At 38.7% G+C, this 21,565-nt stretch overlaps 1 protein-coding gene across 2 annotated transcripts in view; it reads right to left on the reverse strand.

The window, feature by feature from the left end:
* MRPL3 (mitochondrial ribosomal protein L3) overlaps positions 1–19,941 on the reverse strand; it is a 31,118-nt gene extending 11,177 nt beyond the window's left edge. The window contains exons 1-7 of one of the 2 annotated variants that reach the window (XM_056336019.1): positions 19,746–19,931; positions 17,638–17,816; positions 16,524–16,615; positions 15,533–15,631; positions 11,686–11,785; positions 9,713–9,773; positions 964–1,072 (exon numbers count right to left, since the gene is read on the reverse strand). In XM_056336019.1, the coding sequence (XP_056191994.1) occupies positions 964–1,072; positions 9,713–9,773; positions 11,686–11,785; positions 15,533–15,631; positions 16,524–16,615; positions 17,638–17,816; positions 19,746–19,843 (738 nt within the window). In that variant the 5' untranslated portion in view covers positions 19,844–19,931. Of the gene's footprint in view, positions 1–963; positions 1,073–9,712; positions 9,774–11,685; positions 11,786–15,532; positions 15,632–16,523; positions 16,616–17,637; positions 17,817–19,745 lie in introns of both variants that reach the window. The other variant, XM_056336020.1, reaches the window with a different exon arrangement.
* Between the last annotated feature and the right edge of the window lie 1,624 nt (positions 19,942–21,565).

Here is a 21,565-nt window from a genome sequence, read left to right on the forward strand (position 1 = left end):
ATATACTTTGTGAAATTACATCCAGCATCACTTCTTATGAAATTCTAATTTGAAGAGGGGTTATTTTGTAATGAATACAATCTGCTAACAAAAAAATAAATAAAAAAGTGTTGTACATTTAAACGTTTATATTTTTCAGTCTTCAGAGAAAATAGTGCCAGGTGTAAAATTCATTTTCCAGCTGAAATGAAGGACTGTAAATCAGTACTGTATGTTTTTACATTCTCAATTACTCTAACTTCATTGCCTGGTGCCTTTTTGCTTTTTATAATCCTTTTTCAATTTTTCTTTTAATTTCTCTAAGAAAATTACAGACAATTCAGGTTCAGTACCGTGAATCAGTTGGTCTTAATTCTGTACAATGAAGCTAGTTTGCAAAAATCCCTCTTAGTTCAGCCTAAATATTGTGCAGTCTTTATAGGGACAAGCTTTAAATTAATCTGTTCCAAACAGCTTTTAAACTAATATTATTTACAGTTTGAAACTTAAAAATATGACTCTGTAATCTGCTTAAAAATTCTTAGAAGGCAACAAACTATTCTGTGAATCAAAAGAGTTCATTAAGCAGCTATGCATCCAGACAAGGTGATAAAAGCAAATAAGGTTCCAAAGAATAGTACAATATTTGCAGTATAAAATAACAGCTAAATCCTTTCCAATCTATAAAAGCTGTGATAAAAGATGCACAGAACTCTTTGAAGCATGAAGACTAGTTCTCTCAGCTATATCACAAAATACCACAATTTGCTCAGTTACAATATGTTTGCTCACTTATAATCAAGGCATAAGAGAACAGCTATCTGCGTTGTTTATTATACAGGTTTCTGAACCTCCTTGAAACAGCTGGGATTCACTGCTACCACCGAGTATATACTAACAGCTAACTATTGTGAAATCGTTCACTTTTAGTAAGCAGTTCTCAAAATACTGAAGAATGTTTAAACAGGAAATAGGAACCCTCACATTGGTAGATATTGCTCCAGGACGTCTGTGAGTCTTTGTCTGGCCATGGCTTGCAGGCTGACCTTTAAATCCCCACCTCTTCATGACACCTTGAAATCCTTTACCAATTCTGAAAAGAAAAATAATTAAGAAACAAATCGGGGTTAGTTGGACTTAAGGTTTCTAGCAATAACCAGTAATTTAAATCAGGCTCATGATCTTTTTACCTTTAGCAAAGCTCAGCAGACAGAAGACTACACACATTTTAAAAAAATCTGTATTTTATACCATAAACATATTCTAGTGCAATACTTAAAGACTGCTTTACAGAATAAGAAGCACTAGAAGATAGCGAAATAGGCAAAAACACTAACATAAAATGCTCCTTGTTACGAAGGTCCTCAATACATGGTACTGTAATGAAGCTTTTGGCAAGGGGACACCGGAATAAACAAAAAAACCAACCAAAAAACCACAAATAAAAAGCAACTACGTAATAACACATACCAAAACTTAAGGACAGGACATAAGCATCATGAGAGGGAAAAGACGGCTGCTTAGACTAGTATAAAAATAAATGAAGAAACATTTATTTTCCAAACTAATCTCTTAAACAGTTTGCTATGTAGTGAAAACACAACTCTTTTGATTGGTACTCATCTGACAAATAAGGTCTAAACCACAATAACAAATAAAACATATTTTCAGGGTCCATGCCTTAATCTTTGAGGCACATGATAATGTTACTGGCTTTGGAGTTCTCTGTTTACTGCAGGGACAGACTTGACAGGAAAAACTCCCTCACCACGGCACAAAAGAAAAGCTGATTAAAGCTTGTGTTTAAGCCAGCATTGTCTCTTTCCAAAAGAAAAAGTCTGACCACAGGGTTTATGGCTGCCTGATTATTTAATTAATTTAACAAGATGATCCTTTTCCTCCAGTTTACAGAAATCCTTTCCCTGCTAATGTACTTTGCAATGTCACGGTCCTATTACTTCAAGCATTAGAACCTTCCAGTCAAACACAGGAAAATAAAACTGGGTATGAGTATGCGCACAGCTGTATATATGGACTAAATTTTGCTGACTCCCCTGATAAGAAAAGCATTACCATTAAAAACTACAGAAAAATATACAAATGTGGAAAACAAAACCTGGATTCTTTCCTCTTCTATATTCTCCACTGATTGCTGGCCTACAGCAAGTCAAACTACAGTCAAAACCAGCCACAAACAGCAAGACTCACTAAAGCCACAGAACTGTAAGGAAACAAGACTAGAACAACCAGGGTGTACGTCTACCTGCTCAGAACCCAGTGGTCAACTCCAGTTAAATCTGGTACAGAAGACAGATATGTAATTGTTTGAAATCAAAAGTCCTGAGGAAATGCTAAAATGTGATTCAATTGGTGACATGTTCCTTTGGCTTGCCAGTTAGCCAGTCATGCAAGTGGTTGCCACCAGCAAGAGTCCTTCCAGGCCAGCTGACAGTGGTGAAACCTGGGGATATGGAGAGGGTCAGGGCTATGGGACAGAGCTGATGGCATCTGCAGGAGGGAGGACCTGGGCTACCTGGAATCAGGAACACAGGACAGAAATCTAAAGGATGCAATGTTTTGTTACACCAGTTTCTCATGAATCAGCTTATTTTAAAAGCCTGCAGTAACAAACAGAGATAATTGTGAAAAACAGTTTGAAAAATACACTTTAAGAAAGGCTCAAAATTTGTTTTTCTATGTCTGCAGATTGCTAGGGAATTAATAACTTTAAAATACATAGCAGAAACTAAGCTACACAAAAACTCTTATCTGCTCTGCCAAAATGCTGTTTTTTTCCTTTGGAACTATCTATTACTGGCCATGTTTCCAAGTAGACTGCTGCCGGCATCTCTAGCTGGAAGATGGAATTAGCAAACTCTCCAAACCCAACTGCAAGTGGGCTGCACAACAACAGTCATGCAGATAGCTAGAGCAAGCAGATTGGGGAATTGATTGATTCTTTAGCTGAAGAAATGTACTTGCATTCAGAGAAAACCATACAACCATCAAAAGCTATCATTTCAAAAGAAAACTACTATCAACTTTCATCAAGAAGCATAAATCGCCGATGTAATGAAACCACTTCAATATTTCATCCAGATTGTTCGTTTTTAGACATGAACAATTTAGAGTACGGTAAACTGTACTTTTTAATAAAATGTAAAAATATAAGAAAGAGTTAACTGTAAGAGATACTTTTTGAAAAAATGTTTACTTCATCAAATGCTATCAGGTATTTTCAGCAAGAAGCAATTATGTCACATGATATAATTGCTAGTGTTTAATGTCTTATGTAACAGACTATGCTCATCTTCTACTCGGTCTTTCCAACTACACATTTTCTGTGAAGAAAGACTTGTACTTTACAATATTGAAGTCTTAGCAAATTCACAGCAAGTGTGGCCAGACTGAAAAAAGAACACTCTGGTAAACCTGAACATTCTTACGCATCTGTTGATCTGGAATATGAAAACAAATCTCCAACATCTGAAATACTGTGGCTCAAGTCAAGGAAAGATATCTCAATGATGAAATCAGAATATTTCATAAGGTAATAATGCTTTACTATCTACCAAGGTTCTTTTGTCATATTAGTTCAATGATAATGTTTTAGAATAGTTACATTTTTTAATTGTGAAAAACTGACTGAAATCTCTGAATTACCTACACACACACTTTATTTTTTGATTTTTTGAACATTTTCTATTCAACATGACACCGCCATCATCATGATTGAAAATAAAAACAAGTTGTTATTAATTAAATAAAAAGCTATAGTTTTCTTTCATTTTGGAGTTTTTGATTTTTTTAATAAACAGTTTATAATGTCCTTTAAACACATGTCAAGATGAAAAACAGTTACTGAGGTAGTGTATATTTCTTCCTAGACTCATGCTCTATGTGAAATAAAGCTGGAACCAGAATAAAAACTAAAGGGTTATGTAAATAAAATGTAAAATTTAAAATAAATTAAGGAACTACTAAGATCTTTAAAGCAAATTTAGAAAGCAGGACTGTTCAACTATGTTCTTAGTAGCCCAGCCACTATAGCTCATTCGTTCCAGAAGAATACTGTTTTTCCAGCCTAAGTCCACCTTGATGTGACTGTGATCTCTGGGCTCAGGCAAGTGGTGAATTTCTGTACTACATGCGAAAAAACAAATATAAGGACTACATTTTCCATGACTCAAAATTTACCTGTATTTTTAATGCAACAATTTTTATATTCTTCCAATTGTATGAAAAGCAAAGTCCTTTTGAAATCAATACTCATATAAGCAAGGAAGAGAACTTAGATGCATACTGTTAAAAAAATATTATAGAAAATCTGAGAAGGATTGATACAGTTTGCAGTTTTTTAAACTATTTTATTTTTTCCAAAAAATCACAAATAAATGTAAGGATATTTTCTTGTTGACTTCTGAACAGATGCCAGATGTCAGCTAATAGTATCACTTATTAATTTCAAATTGTTTAATTGATTTCTTTGATCTTCTTAAAATTCACTAGGTGTGAATGCATTTAGCAAGTTATCACCAATAAAATACAAGAAAACTAATAATTGAAACTAAACCTAAAACAGTATTTTGCAAAAATGAATGAAAGACAAAAAATCCCCTCAAAGAACATGGGATCTTCTATTACTTAAAAAGTCTTGTGAGCTCATTTCCAACAAATATTTCATAACATTAAATTAGTGTGAGCTAGCCAAATCAAAAGTTTAAAACATATTGTTATTAAATATGCGATACATACTGTTTCATGTATACTATATATACATAATTCTATTTAATTTATTAGTCAACATATGTATAAAAGATACCAACCAAGCATGTACCTCTCCTGAAGTTATTTTCTTATGATGATCTGCATCACCATTTCATTTAAGAATGCATCAAAGGAATCCCTTATTTCCCCCAAAAAAGTCCTAACTACTGACATCCCACCACATCTAGCTCATTACAATCTGTGAAATATTTAAAAAGAAACACAATACAATTCTAATTTAGAACAAACTCAAACATGCATCAGAAGTGGTATAACTCCAAATCTCTCAATAGGCATAAGTACTGACAACTTCAGATATTTTTGAACAACATGCATGGTTTGTCAAAGTGGGATCTTAATCCAGAACCATCTAATAATTAAACAGAATTAATATCTACATTCCATTCTGAAAGAATCAAGTTGTGTGCAGTATCTGAGATGTGATAATCAAGAATGTACACTGAAGTAGAACATCTGTCATCCTACTTAACACTGTTGTAATTTCTTGCTAATATATCTTTTACCTGTCATCTTGGCTTGACTTAAAGACTATATATTTTTGTTCTGACAACAGTAACAATAAACACCATAACTGAACAAAAACCCATGCACAAGACCTATCTTTATTAGGTATGATACGCCTAATGCCACTGTTATTCCATAAATGAATTTAGTCACTGAACTTTGCTTTGCTGAAGCATGATTACCTGAGTCCCAGAAAGGAATCACAGGCAGCAATGATGATATGCAAAACTAAGATACACAAATGTTAAATGAAAGGAAAATAATACTTCTTTAGAATTAAAAATATAGCTTAATTACAGTTGTTCTAGTCTCACCTGCAGGAAAGCAACTGTTCAGGTTAACCACCTAATTTTGTGCAAAACCTCATTTTCCAGGTTTGATACAAGTAAAATGCCAGTACCTAATGAGCCAGCTTTCATTTAGAAAGTTACTGGAATAAAGCACTCTAATTAAACAACAATTTAGTTTGCTGCTAACTCTTCAAACTTAGATAATTTAAAAGACAATTAATTAGATGCCGCAGAGGAAAAGGATTCCCAACTACTTAGTCAAATAATTCAGACAATCATAGAGCATACTTTCGGGCTCAGATTACACTGTTAACCTAGCAAAGCTTAAAAAACCCCCATAAACACACCAGAATCACCACTTAATTCTGGCACATTTCAAATAAAACTACTGTTGGCTTTTTCTTTGGAATGACAAAACTTCTGATGTTCCAAAGGTTTCCTGAAATGTTGATGAAACAGGTCATGAAGTGGCAGAAAAAGGAGGGTATTTTTACACCTCCACGTCCATACAGCATTGGGCTACCACTGTAAGGCACAGTCCCACCTCTCCCCATCCTCATGTTTTGGTCATCTTTGTACTAGTGCAGAAGCTCACTCAGCTGATCAACAAGCTGGGACATGCAACTGATTCAGCTGAAAACTAACCTAGTGAAGAATACAGATTTCTCACACTGATCTTGTCCTTCATGCAACTCAGGATGCCAGTACCAGTGACAGAAGGTCAATGGGAGCTCTGTAGGAGCAAGCACCACCTCCCCTTTGGGCAGCAGCCTCTACTATGTTGGCTTAAAGAAGTGACAGAAGTGCAGCCCGTGAGAAGTGTTTGTGGACTGTGATATGTATTTTAGCCCAAAGCATATCAGGGTAAAACCAGACCATCAGCCCACAGGAATTCTGAAGTTTATTGCTGTCCCTAAAAAAGGCACCAAGCCTTTACATGTTTTTGAAAGATGCCTCTGAAGCACCAAGGAAAAGTCTTGTCATTAAAGACTGCTATAAAACTTTGGGATTGAGCTTTTAAATTGCTGAAAATAAGTATTAAGAAAAAAATTCAGCACTAAAGAAGAAGATTGACAGCATGCAGACGCACTGCCTACTGTCAGTGCTTTAAAAGCTACTCATACTGTGCTGAACAAATTACGAGACTTCAAATAAAAACAAACTGCACGCATCTTTAACTGAACCTTCTTGTTTTTGTGAAAGTGTTTCTCTTCAGAGGTACAGATGGATCAAAACATTTCAAAAGACAAAAACATTTGCAAGGGAAGTTTAAAAGCAGTCATAAAAAACCACACTACACTTTGGTAACCAAATCAAGATGCTTAACCACGACTTCCAAAATGTAGTGCAAGTATGTTACTTAGTATGCTACGATAACTAAGAAAAGCTTGCTCAATTTTAAGGAACATATTTTTGATTTACATCTTGGCAGAAGGAAGCATACAGAAGGGTATCTTGCTCATCGGAATCATTAGGAGTTGGTAAAAAAATAAAATATCCTTTATATTCCACTATATTATCTCCCCATTGAGGTGAACCTTTTTAAAGGAATAATTAGAATTAATCGTGCTATTAACAATAACACTGCTATTTTCATCTATATGATTTCAAACATTGCACACTTCAGTGTTTCCTCCAGTAAAACAAAACTACTGACCATTACAAAAAAGTAAAGAACATGTTCATGTAAAAGTATATCTAAAAACTTCATTAGCGGCGATAGCAAGTTTCCAGGAATTACTGCCTTTTATGTCCATAATGATTTGATTCAGGTAGATGGAAGTTGTGGGAGGAAGGAGAGGAACTCACACTGTGCTCCCTATTGTAACCCAGCATTATATCCTGAAGTACCTTTTCAAAATGCCCCTATAGCTCAGGATTTTTCAAGTGCCTACACCACTTTTGAAAATGGGTCTTTAGAGAGTAATGTACAAAGGCTTTATTTCACCCTGTGAACCCTCCCCAGGTTCCCTCTTTGTTCAGTAGGGAGAAGCCGGCTTCTCTTGTGGGGGGTTCAGAACACAAGTCCAACATTAAGTATGTTCTCATGTTTCCCCCACAGCATAGCCCAAATGCTACAGCTCAATGCTATAATAACTTCCAAGAAAACTTTTTTTGCCCTTCACTGAAGCATTTCTTGGGTATTTTTGTGACATTGTGAAACCTGTACTTACAAGTACTGTAACTAAGAATGACAGAAACAGTATTCTGAAAAATAATGAAAAATCAAACCCTGCCCAAGTACCTGACTTAAAGCAACACTGGATGAAATTGCATGGAATAAAGTAAAAGACTCAAAGGAAAACTAGTAACTTAATTCTTGCCCAAGAGTTAAGGGAATGTGGTAAGTGCAACATTCCAGAAACATGGAAATTAAGATGAAAGAAGCATTAAAAGTAGAAATCAGCATGCAAGCAAGTCATAGAAAAAGGTTAAACTCCCCCCAGATACAGAAAGAATGGAATGATTAGAGAATCATATTGACAGAAATCCCACGATAAAAAAAATATAAATGTATCTTTCTCTTTGGCTGAAGAATTTTTTCTTCACCTGTATAGTAATATTGCATATAATAAGCTATCAAAATCAGCACTACAAACAAAAGGCTAATTTCTGATATGGGATCATAAAAATATCTGGAGAAAACAGATTAGAAATACTGAATTAAGATAGGATGGGTTCATGAACTTGACCAAGAACCCAGTCTATTTTTAGCTTGCTCGTATTTTCAAATACATATAGCAAGATACAAATCAATACCCTGTGGCTGCTTACCAGTATCTTTTACATTACCAAAAAACGCCTTTCCTAGTTCTTGAAATCCTTCTAGGAAAGCAAAGCTTTTCTGCATTAACAAAGTGCACTTAATCTAAACGGAATGAGTGTATTCCTAATGACACTATGCTTTGCTTTGCAAACAAGCTATTGCCTCTTATAGGCTGTTCACTGAATGCAATTGAGAAGCAGAATGAATAATATACGAGCTCCGAGTATTACGTAATGAAGTTTGACAGAGAAAAATATTCATTCCAGTCAACTCCTTTACCTCCTTTCTCAACAGGGTGCCCTTACATGTGTATTAGAACTGACAGCTTGGCTGTACTGATATGGTTGGTTTCCCCATATATACAAAGCCCTGTGAATAATATTAGACATCTTTAAGTATTAAACATATGTGAGACAATTACAATGGATGACATTTCAACAAGACCAGTTGGATATTACCTTCATTACACAAAAAATAAAACATCAAATGGAAAACATTATCTTTGTATCACAACACAACAAAAATACACTTCATTGAAATACAGAGCTAGGAATTCTCAGTAGAAATCATGGACGTAATAGAAGAGGTAAGACTTAATCTTTGCTGCATGATGCCAGTTTTTCTTTTGACACCCTCTACCACTTGAGCTCTAATTTGGCATTCACAGTGGTCTGAGAGGAAATCATTCCTCCCACGTTAAAGTAAAAGATCATTAGCCATTGCTGGCAAGGAGATGAGCTGGAACACGAGAGAAAACAAAAACGGAATCTGACAGCTCTGTTGTTCTGCTGAATGTATTCACAATCTTTTTGCTTTTCTTTTCGTCCACATGTTAAATCTCTCTCTGCCAAATCAAAATTAAGCAGTTTTTCTGGGAACTGATGCCTTTATGCAATTATTCCCCACTTTCACATATCACAGATGCAGCATTATAGACCTCTTCACCCCTGCTAAGCTAAAGGACCTCTTCTCAAGTTGTCTATCAAGCCCTTCCATGCTAATCATACAATTGTTTAGGTTGGAAAAGACCTTTAAGATCATTGAGTGCAACTGTTAACCTAGCACTGCCAAGTCCAGCACTAGACCATGTGCCTAACTGCCACATCCACACATCTTAAATACCTCATGTATGTGTGACAGACAACACATCAGCACCATAGCTCTAACAGTACTATTTGTTGACCTTCGATATTCAAAGTCAAAAGTAAGCCTCAGCAAAGAAAGATAATTTTATATTTTTGACCCAATGGCTGAATGGACTTGTATTTCCTGCCGCTACCCTTGCTTTTGTAAACCATGAGTTCAAGTCAAAGTAGAGGGGGAAAAAAATTCAACCAGTCTATTTGGAAGATGAACCATACACATTACATCATTAGGAACCTACGTTTTTGCAGTAACATCCACGAACTGCCCTGGGCGGAAGTGAGCAGCATACAAAGGAGTACCTTCAAAAGAAAAAGAGATCATGTTCAGCCAAGTGCTGAAAACCTCAAACCACTATCCAGTCATTACCATCCAGCATAGATTACAGTCACAGGGAAGGAAACAAAACTTTATATTCACATATTATTTGTTCTTCCTTATAAACACCAACTAAACCAGATGCTTTGTAGTTACTACTTAAGCACATTTCTCAGTTCCTACCCCAGTTTCAGATGAGTAGGACCAGGAGGGGTCAGGACTTTACTCAGATATGCTGCACTTCAGACGCCAAAAGAGACAAAGCCCAAAATGCTTAATTAGTGAAGACTCACAATAAACAAACCTGGCAAGAAAACAAAACATGTTCCACTTATAACTACTAGCACTTCACAAGGTGGAGGGTTTTTTAAAAAAAAAAACAAACCCCTAAATGCTTCCTATTAAAAAATGGGGTTAGGAATCAAGAAAAAGATTTTTGCAATGCTTCCTCTTTGTTAAGACACAGTATTTCCAAACTAAAAAGACTGTGGCAGAAGTACAGATTCATTCACTGGGGAACTGCCCATTACAGTAGCCTTTAACAGAAGCAGTGCTACTGTAGGTCAGTGATATCACTCACCTGACTGCAATTACACTCATTCCAAGTGCTTGTAGTAGCAACATTTTAATTCTAATTAAAATTTATTTTGTTGTCAGCATTTTTTTCATCTGAGTGCAATATTCTTTTATTAGCAGCTTTAAAAAAACACCCAACAAAACACCTGAATTGATAACTTAGTTAATTATAAATTAACTTTAATCTGGAGATGCATGCAGCAGCATGTTTAACAGTTTCCAGCCTGTTTTAAGACAATTAAAAAAAAGAAATTTTAATTGCTTCATATCCACACCTATTTTCATTGTGTTTTCAAATTTCTATGAACACAAACTGAAGTGATGTAAAACTCTCCTAAGTGTCAAGCATAAAAATACTCATATTATTTAATATTATATTTATACACACCTAGGATAAGATGCCTGTCAACTGACAAAAAATCATGTACATGAAAAGTGTTATGTACAAAATACACACAATTAAAATCAGTTTATTGAGAACTTCCAATTCTGCTTTATCTCAAACTTTTGCTTCCATTTATCAGTCCAGACTTCCTCTTCATGTCAGATTTTATTTTAATCAGTCACTGCACTGTCTTAAAAGGTCTTGCAAAAACCTTCTTTAAAGGTAAATAAAGATATGTATTAGAATTTCCTACGCTACATAATTCTTGGGAAAATACCTACAACTGTCAAAAAGCACAAAATGAAAGCAACCTAAATACACCAGCTAGTAAACCTTAAAAACATAAAACTTTTCATTAAATCTCCAAACTTCTAAAACTAATTTTTAGTGAGAACATTATAATGTTGTATATAAATATATACATATAATATACTATAAATATAAAGTTGTCAGAAAAAAACACTATATATGATAGCCATCAGTCCTACTTCTGAATGCAGCAAGAAGAAACAAACCTCAAACTTCTATTTTAGGCTCCTGAGAAACATTGCCACAAAATTCTGTGCCCTTCTCATAAGGATAATCAGATAACTTCTTGTAAATGCATTCCTATTTATTCCCAACAAGTGAGTCAAGGTTACAGACAAGTATTTTTTTAACTCAATGTTCATATTAGCTAGTTCGGATCAGACATTCTCTAATCAATGGAAACACAGCATCCAGGAAAAAGGAAAAATCCTACTTCTCATCACCTAGAAAGTAAAGCCTAATTTCTAGTTTTCCCTAAGAAAAATGTTTGTAGTAAATGACAATGAATTAAGAATTCAGCAATTTCCATAACAAAAACTAAATACACGTGTCAACTTGGTTTAGGTCTACAAGCAGCAGATGTTAAATGATTACACATGTAATATGCAGTAGCTCAAAAAGATTACCTGGTTTAATTATGGCATCATCTGTTACGTTAAATGTTGTAACTTTCTGCTTCCGTGGTACTCCAGCTTCTTTAAAAATTTCCATTGCAGCCTCTGATACCTGTAACAAAGAGCAGCCATAAAAAAGAAGGATACCCAAGGATTAACCTAGCACAGAAAGGGATTGCAAACTGTCAACACCACTCAGAGAAACAGATATATCATACTACACTTTCATCCTGAGACTAGCATTTTAACTCTATAGAAAATCAATTTAAAACTCCTGTGTCTGCATTTTATTTTCTGTCAACTACTTACCCTACAGCTACATCACATAAACAAGAGACATATGGAAATTTCTAAGATCAGAAAAGAGAAAACAATCATTTAGAATGTACATCAGCTATATTACTGCCTTTTCATGGCTTTTAAGGAGTTTTGTAGTAATTTAAAAGCATTTTCTCTTTTTCAAAGCTTCTAACAACTTAGTTCCACACCACCATAAATATAATTTATTTAACTAACAAAACCACAGAAATAAAGCCTAGTCTTGCAAAAACTTCTCGAAATGCTTAACCTCCCACAGAAACCAAGCTAGAGTCTCCGAACAAAAAAAGAAAAATGAAGAATAATTTACGATTCATGTATTTTTAAGATATACCAAGTACACTCAGTGTCAAAAAAATGCTGACCTATTAATGAAGGGCTCTTCTTTTGCAGTCTGACAAAACCAGAAGTACTTAAAATTGCTCTCAGCTCACAAGACAACTCATAGAACAGCTGGCCACTGAGATGATACCAAGCAATGGAAACTGATGCAGGAAAACTGTGGCCACAGGAAAAAAGCAATGCAGCTGATTGTTTTTCAAATGAATTCTAGAAAGCAATTTAACCACCTGTGAATACTGTCACACTTGGATAGTCACATATCTGAGGTTCACTTCACAAACGTTCTGCGCAATTCTTTCTCTCTCTCTCAAAAATAATTTTGTGTATTTAAAGAGAGAATAATGTGAATGGCTTTAAAATCATAACTTATTTTGAAAATCTGCATGTTGACCTTCCTTTTGTTCTTATAGATCTGGTTTAAAAGTGTTAGGAGAACAAAGGAAGTTTTGTGAAGAATGAGGGAGCAAGATGATGAGGATCTCTGACATAGATACAAAATCTTAACTTTAAGAATCTGTCCTTATTTGAGGACAAAGTGTGCACACAAAGTCTTTGAGAGTTAAAAGGATTTTTGGAGTGGTTTGTTAATTTGAGTTCATAGTACAAACCCAAATTAAAAAACAAAATTAATCAACTAAATAAAAAATCTCCCCTACGACCACAAAAATTTAAAGCATCAATGGAGGCTAACTGTATTAAACTGTAGTAACATATGTAAGAATTAAAAATAAAGAAATCTGCTTCTTATTAAACGCCTGCATATTGATCCTTTATTTCCACTGTTATGCAAAACTGCCGCCTTAAGACGACAGCAAGGAGAGCTCTGTGCTCAGCACAACTGCTTGCAAAGAGCTACTACAGCTGAAGAAAAGCATAGTAAAGTCAAAGGGTAAAAACTGCTTCCATCTCAAGAGTCCCACCATAGCCTTGCACTCTTCTGATTCCAACAAGTTTTCTTCAGACAGTTAAGTCCGAGAGATGTACTTCTACAAACAAAATACTGCAGTCTTTACAAAGCCTTCCTAAAAAGCAATACTAAATAGAAGAACATTGAGTGAATTCTCAGATGTTCTTATTTCTGAAAAGACCAACAACATCTGCCAGTATTATAGAAACATGATCAATATGTCCTCACTTCAGGGAAGCATATAAAATATTTCTGACAAAAAACTGTTGTTACACTTACAGAATTGTACTTTCTAGAATAATTTTGCATTAAAAAAATCATGAAAAATCTGTTCACTTGTAATAGACATATTCAAGTTTAAAAGAAAAAAAATATCTTGCTAAATATGCAATATTATGCATAAATATGTGATCATTTTCCAAGCAATATGAAATACATGAAACTCTTTCTTAGTAAAATTACTGATGGAATCATTACATTGAATTAATTAAAAATCGGTAGCTGTGAGGCATCTGAGGAAGAGAGATGTTCCTACAAGGAATTAACAGAAGATAAACTGCTTATGCTAATACAATACAGTATCATTCAGCTTTCTTTTAATTCTCACTTTCAGACACTTCAGAGATTAAAGAAACACATTAAAAGACTGATAAACATAGGAGAGCAATGATTCAAATCTGCAGCTAAGCCACAGAAAGACATCACCCAACCTTAACAAGCAAAATTGTTCAGAATCGGCATGCCAAATTCTTTCTTAGAAATTACCTAGTTTGTACAGTGATGATAACAACAATGGCAGCATCAATAACGGTAATATTACGGAGCTCAGTCTCAGGCCATGTCCTCACCACAGATTGGTCTAAGGGTATTTAATTAATTTCTTTACTGAAATAAGTCTAAATCCAATCAAATTAATAGGAGCTAACTTGTGAAAAGTCCAAGAGAGTCACTAACATAACTCAAACTACTAAAAAATCCTTGAGCTGACTTTTTAGGTAGTTTGGCTTTGAAAAAATTTTCTTAGTTCTCAAGAGCTGTTCAAATAGAAATTTTTTATATACCTCCTTGCTTCCTGCACATTTTTACTCTGACAATGTATTGAATCACGGGTAACATCATCTTTATGAAAAGATTGACTGTAAGGAGTCTAACGTGTGTAATAAAACTTGAAAATTATTATTTACATGATTCTTGCATGTCTTAAGCCAAGGTAACAGAAAACTAAAAACACAGCTGTCATTTCTCCAGGAAAAATGTCACACCTAGAAAATGGAAACGGACTGAAGTGACAGGATAGACACGAGAAAGTACAAGCAATGATGGTGAAACATGGCACAAACCCACTGAATAAAAGAAAGATAACTTTAAATATAAGCCTGTTCAAAATATAAAAGCCAAGAGATTTATCAAATGAAAAAAGCTCCTCCGTCTCTCACCTCCACTGAAGCAAAAACAAGTACACAGATTAATTTTGAGGCTCTGGGAAAACCTTTTGTTTGAAAAAGGGATATGTATGTCCTCAAAAAGCCACAATCACCAACTGAGACAATCTGCTTTGTAATCACAAGTCCTATTTATATTTACTAGTCTAAATCAAACAGACAAGTGTCAGGATACTGCAAGAAGTGAAAAGTGGTATTTTATAGAAATAATGGATCATGGAAACTGCAGTCCTTTGAGGGAAAGCTTTGTTCCTGCCTTGATCTATAATTCAATTTTCCTCAGGAACGACAGCTCTGCTAGACAAGCTTAGCCACTGAAGATTTCTGGGAATTCCACATCAGGCAACTGAGTTGTTTAGACAAGTGAGTTGTTTTGATACCACTGTCGATGAGCTAGAATCACAAAGCTGTCTTCCTGAAAATTAAGTCTTAAACTTATTAATCAGTAAAATTATATGCAAATTAGACAATCTCAACAGATCTGTGGAAAAATTACAACTAAAGCTAATAAAACAGGAAGAGTAAGGTAGAGAACAAAGTCTTCTGAAAAACTGATGAAGCTGGGTAAGTTTACAAAAGGCCATTAAAGCGTGTCTCTTGCAGTCCTTGTCTCAAATTGCATTTCCTAGAGAATCAAGAGGCAAAACCTTCAAAAAGTTCTTGCTATTCTCTTAACCAAGAATCAACACCAGCATTAAGGAAATAAGCAAAGGTGACTATGATAAAAGATCAGTTCCACAGCATGCATGTCTGCCAATTAATCTCTTGGAGAAGGCTACCTATGCTACTTTTGTACTGTAATCACAACAGAAAGTTACTCTAACAAAAACACTCAAAGTGGTTCACTTACAGAAAAAGGAGATGTGTTTTTGCCTCCAACAAGTAGCTTAGCTGTTTTTCCCCCTGACTCTTCTTTTGAAATGTATCTTAAAACATGGCAATCTTGCACCTTAAGAAAAGAAAAACAGTGTTTGAGTATATGCAGATTTGTATGCTCCAGGACCTTAAGTAAGAGATTATCAAAACAAGTGAAACAAAGTCAGTTTCTGTTTTCATTTGTATTTACATAACAGGAGATCCAGCCTACAAGAAGGGGAGTGTGTTACCTTTTTACCGTAAGACATCCTTCTTCCAATCAATTAAAGGCTTATCTATTATTAGTAATTATAATAAACATACTAATCATATAGTAAATATACTAATTATAGTATCTATTATTACTAATATTAAAATATTAGTAGAATGCAAACTATATTTCTATAAATGCTCTAGAAATCAAATAACATCCTACAGTCATCTTTTGCCTGCAAGATCTGTACAATTCCTACTATGTGCAGCGGTACAGCATACAGTAAGAGCCCACAGTTTAGGCTTCTGCTCCTTTACTCTGTAAACCTGACACCCTTCACAGCACTGGTTCATCATATGGAAGCAAGAGGTCACTGAACAGCTTCATCACTGCAGTTGCTGCCAGAGAATATGAAGCAGCAGCTTCAGAGCTACAAAGGCTCAGAAATCAAGGTGAAACTTGTGCCTGCAGGTAGCAAAATAAAAGCAGCGAAGAGGGGCAGTTAAACCCAGCTTTATGCTGCCTCCCATCTCCCCTCACGTAATACTATGCACAGTTCTGCAGCACTTGAATAGCAGAAGGCAGACCACTCCTAGAAAGTTCAGGATATAAACAGAATAAGCATGGTGTACTATGCAGGGTTGAAAGAAATGGTTATTTTCTTCAGAGTTTTCCTACTCTGTACGAGGGATAAGTTTCACTTTTGCCTGAAACTTCTGGTTAACAATCTGAATACAGTCCAGGAGATGAAATTATTTATGATTTATTTCACCTTAAGTAGTGTGACAGCATGTTTTTTTCCTGACTTGGTCCATATTGGCATCATTCCCAGCTTTACTGCAACAACACCAACTCTGACAGAACCTGTAGATCAAAACAAAACATGGATGCAATTCCATACTTAATATTTGAAAGAGCCCATCTCATAACCTGCAAAGTCCCATTAATTCTGATCTTTCCTAAGGCGAGAAAACATTGCTGACTCCCTTTGTGAGTAGGCTGGGAATAACCTGTTCATTGCTTTTAATTCCACTAGCCATAAAGTTCTATCTGTTTCAGTTGTGTTTGACAGAACATGCAAATTAGCTCCCCATTTAAATAACCAATGCTTCAGACTCCTTTTTTCTTTTAGAAAACACAACACCCATGTAGTATATTAGAGCCGAAGAAACTATTGAAAAGTTTACTGTAGGGCATTCCTCCCAGCCCAAACCTTTGCATATTTTTTTGTCCTTGTAACTATACAGCAAAGGCAAACTGTCAAGTCTGGCTTCTGACAGTCCGTGATGTGAAAACCAAAACACTTAAGGTGAAGAATAAATGCTTTAAAGCTTGAAAAAAATGCCTTTTGTTCAAGTTTCCACTGTCATACCTGAGGATCTTCTCATGGATTTTCAGGCTGTCATGTTGTTGTTTGCTGTCAAGGGATGTGACCCTTCTGAAGGCTCAAAAACTTTACATTGTGTTCTAGTCCATAAGACTTTGGAATCATTGAACAGAAGGGATGTGTTAAATATTACACTTTTTCTTCAGAGTCCAGTGATATTTACAAGAACATTTTCAAGTTCACATACTTCACATCCTAGGGAGTCTTCTTAAATAAATTTTTAGTTTATTATCTTGTCATTGTGCAGCAGTGGGACTGGCCAAGTGCTGATTTGGACAAAAACCTAAGTTCTTACAAGGTTCTTAATACCTTGTAATACTTTAAATGCTCTTCAGAGAACAGATGTATTACATGTACTTACTGACTAGGACATGTATTGAATGGCTGAGGTAAAAGCAAAAAGAATACTTTATAAGACACAATCCTGTTGTTAGTGAATGCAACAACAAAACAATAATTTCAGCATGAGTTTAGTATTTCAGAAGAGAGACTTTCTCACCTGGTTTCCACTCATTCAGTGCCCATGGCTCATCTTTCAGAGGGCACAGCTTGCTGGCTGTCTGAGCTTTGTACTCCTCCGCAGTTACCTTCTTGAGGAACTGGACGTTCTCTTCAGAAAGATGCTCATGCCACCACGTTACACTGTTAACGTGCCTGACTACAAAGCCCAGCTGTCCCCTTTCCAGTGGTGGGAAAAGTATTTTAAGTGTCTTATCAGTTCAAATAATGTCTCACAACACATATGTTCGCAATGTAATACATACCACATACCACAGTGTAGTCACGAAGACAGAAACCATACTAGCATGCTATTCAACCAACACCAAACTGGCCACCCTTGACCAACACCACCTAATTATTCATCAGGCATTCGTCTGACTTCAAAGTATTCTAAAATCTACCAAAGGGGAGCAAGCAGTAACAAATCAACCAACCACTCCTACGATAAAAAAACCTAGATCTGTGAACAAAGATATAGATAGCAGTGGGTTTTGTTTACTTGAACTTTAGCAAGGCTTTCAGCACAGTCTCCTGTGGCATCCTTCTCTCCAAACCGGGAGGTTATGGCACAGATGGGTGGGCTATCAAATGGGCAAAAACCTGGTTGGATCATCAGGCTGAACGAGTCACGGTTTACACGCTACCAGAGGGCCAGTTACAACTGGAGTTCCTCAAGAGTCTGTTCAGGGACTTGTCCAGTTTAATACCTTTATCAGTGACCTCTAACAGAGGATCAGTGCACCCTTCTTAAGTTTGTGAACAAAACTAAACTGAGGGGAGCAGTTGATAATGAATGCTCAAGGGCGTCCCTCTGTCAGTCAGAGGGAAAAGCCAACAAGGAACCCAATGAAATTAGTAAAGGAGAAATGCAAAGTCCCACAACTTGGATGGAATAACTACTTGCAATAGTACAGGCTGTGACTTCAGCAGAGCTGCTCCCCAGCCAGGCAAAGGACCTGGGAGTCCCAGGGGCAAAAAGGTAATAAAAGGAGCCAGCAAGCTCCTGGCAGCAATGAAAACTAACAGTAGCCTGGGCTGTATCAACAGAAGCACGGTGAGAAGATCAAGGGAAGCAGCTATCACCCTTTCTTTGGTGCTCCAAGTAGACCATATCTGTAATACTAAATCCAGTTTTGGGTCCCCAACAGGGACACTTATAGACAAGTCCAGCAGTGGTACACAAAAATACAGGGGCTGCAGCACTTGCCTTACGAGGGGGATTGAGGTAACTGGGCTTGTTTAGTCTAGAGAGGAGCAGGCTTGGGGGGATGGGGGGGGGCTGACAGCAGCTTTCCAATACCTATGAGAAGTGATAAGACAGGGCCAGGCCATGCTTACTGAGATACACTGCGGAGGATGAGAGAATTGGTATAAACTGAAAAAGGAAGTTCTGATTTGACATATGGAAAAAACGTTAACATTCAGCCTGAGGCCAGTCAAACACTGGAACAGGGGCCCAGAGATGCTTTGCAGCCTCCATCCTTGGAGCCCTAACAACTGCCCTGGCCTCAGAGCTGGCCACACTGCGAGCAGGAGGTTAGACCAGAAAGCTCCTCAGCTCCCCTCCAGCCCCAACAACTCTGATTTTATGTTTGCTGCTAAACAGCCTGCCATACTGACATAACTTTTAAGGGCTCGGAAAAGCTCAAGCCCCTCCATCCTCTGCAAGTACAATGAAACAGAGTATTTCACCATGGATTTAGCAAAGGCAGGTAGCTAGCTGTGACAGCGGGCCGAGGTGCCTGAAAGCACAGCAAGTCAAGTCGTTCACTAGGAAGCAAAGGTGCTCTGGATGCACACACGCGTGTCCCGCCGTCACTCCCACACGGCCTGGGGCTATTGCTAAGGCTCGAGTGCCCCGGCAGCAACCCGCGGCCCCACCACCTCTACCCGTGCAAACGCCCCGGGCGCTGCCGGCAGACTGCACCCCGAGGCCTCTCCCAGCGGCGGCGACCAGAGAGGCCGCGGCCGGGCAGGGGCCGCCGAGGTGTCCTCACGGTGTCCCTCGCCTCGGGCTGCGGCGGCCCCGCCTCTGCCCCCGCTCTTCCCGGCCCTCGCCGCGACCCTCCCCGCTGCAGCCCCTTTCCCTCCCAGACCTTCCGCTACCTGCCGCCAGAAGCCCCCGCCGCCGCCCAGAGCGGCCTCCCTGGCGCTGCGGCCCGCAGCCGGCCCACCAGCCGGCTCAGCAGCCCCCCGCCCGCCATGCCGCGGCCGTCAGCGCACCCGCCGCCAGCTTCCGGCGCCGCCTGCTCCGGCGCTGAAAACCTCCCGTGCGGCCGCGCGAAGAAGGTTCCGGCCGCGCTCCCTGCGAGGGGGGCTGCGGTTAACTCCAAAGTAACTGTCCCGGGGGGGACACGCTGCCCTCCCCAGGCGAAGGCACCTGCCCCGCGGCACTGCCTGCGGTTTGACCTGGGCCCTGGCGGGCGGCCGCTGGGCTGAGGGCTGCCCCGAGGCCCCGCGGGTCAGGGTTGCGGCATCCGTGGCGGATGGGGCTTCTCTGACACGGGGGCGGGGGGTAAGACCTCACGCAAGGGGGTGATGAGAGAGGACATGCAGAAATAGACACGAGCACCCTTCCCCCCGCAACACCACCACCCCTGCCATCGCTCCCCTTCCTTTGCTCTGGCCGCCACACAGTGACACGCGACATGTCGGCGTCAGCGGCGGCGCCCCCCGGAGCCCTTCCCCCCGCCCCGCCCCGGTGCCCCGCGGGCGGGCTGCGGCGCGTCTGGGTGCCGGAGCCCCGCGCAGTGTGGGGTTGGCTGCCTCGGGGGCTTCTCCGGGTGGGTAGGGCACGCAAGGAGGGAGGGAGGGCGACATTTTTGGTGAGAGTGTTTAATATAGTAGCCGGTGAAGTTACTGGCAAGGTTACAGCGGGTGGGCTGGGCAGCCTGGCACAAGGCTGGTACCTCTGGCCGGTCTCGGTGAGGTCTGGCTTTCATCAGCATTCAGAATTAACTCAGCCTTTCCCCTGAGCAGGGCACCAGCACAGCTGAGAGCGCACTAGTTAGGGAAGCGGAGGGCTGTGGACCCGAGGCTGCCTTTTGGTTTCAACAGAAATCTTTTTTAAAGATCCGTGACTGGTCAGGGTGGTCAGCTGAAGTCGGTCGTGGCTTTGCCTGTGTGTGCATGGGTGTTGCACCTGAGGCTTGTGGCCAGCTAGCCAGGCCTGACAGGGGCCGCAGGCACTGCAGGGTGGGCAACTGAGCAGAATTTTGGTGTTCACACCCAAAACTGTGACCCAGAAAACTACCAGCAGCTTTCACACATGCTCCTTGTCCTTATGTTTCCTTCTTGTCTTTTTAAGAAGTAAACACAAGGTGTGTTCTGAAATGCATCTCTCAAGTTCACGGTCCAACTGATACTCCCTCTCTGAAGCTGGTTAGTCATCTCTGCTACCATAGCGACCACTGCATCTTTTTGTTCTCTCCCTGACATCAGGAACCACAGGGGTGTTGCTAGATTTCATATAGACACTTTCTTGGGGTGTCCATCAGTAGCTTAGGCTGCTGCTCTGACAGGGACTTCTGTAGTAGGGGGAAGAAGGGATCTAAAAATGCTAAAAGTGATACCTCCCAATTTCTAAGCACTGTGACAACCCTACAGTGATGCTTACCCTGCCAAAGTCCCCAGAAGTAGCGAAATGCTATTTATCCTTGTTTTAAAGATGTGGAACCAAGGCACACAGCAAGATTAAGTGACTTGCCAAGTCATGATGGATGTTCCAGCTAGAGAAGGGGGCTGTCTTGATGCTAGCTAGCCTTGTTGCCACGGTATGATGCGTTTCTCATCTAGCATGCACTGTAGCTGAGATGATGCAGGACTTCATGTAGCAGTAACTTGGAAGTAATACATGCACACATTTTGGAAGGAAAAGTTTTCTCCTTTTTAACACGATGATGCAGTAGCAAACCTTTTTTTATTTT

The sequence above is a fragment of the Falco biarmicus genome, chromosome 4 (genome assembly GCF_023638135.1).
Source record: "Falco biarmicus isolate bFalBia1 chromosome 4, bFalBia1.pri, whole genome shotgun sequence".
Lineage (NCBI taxonomy): Eukaryota > Metazoa > Chordata > Aves > Falconiformes > Falconidae > Falco > Falco biarmicus.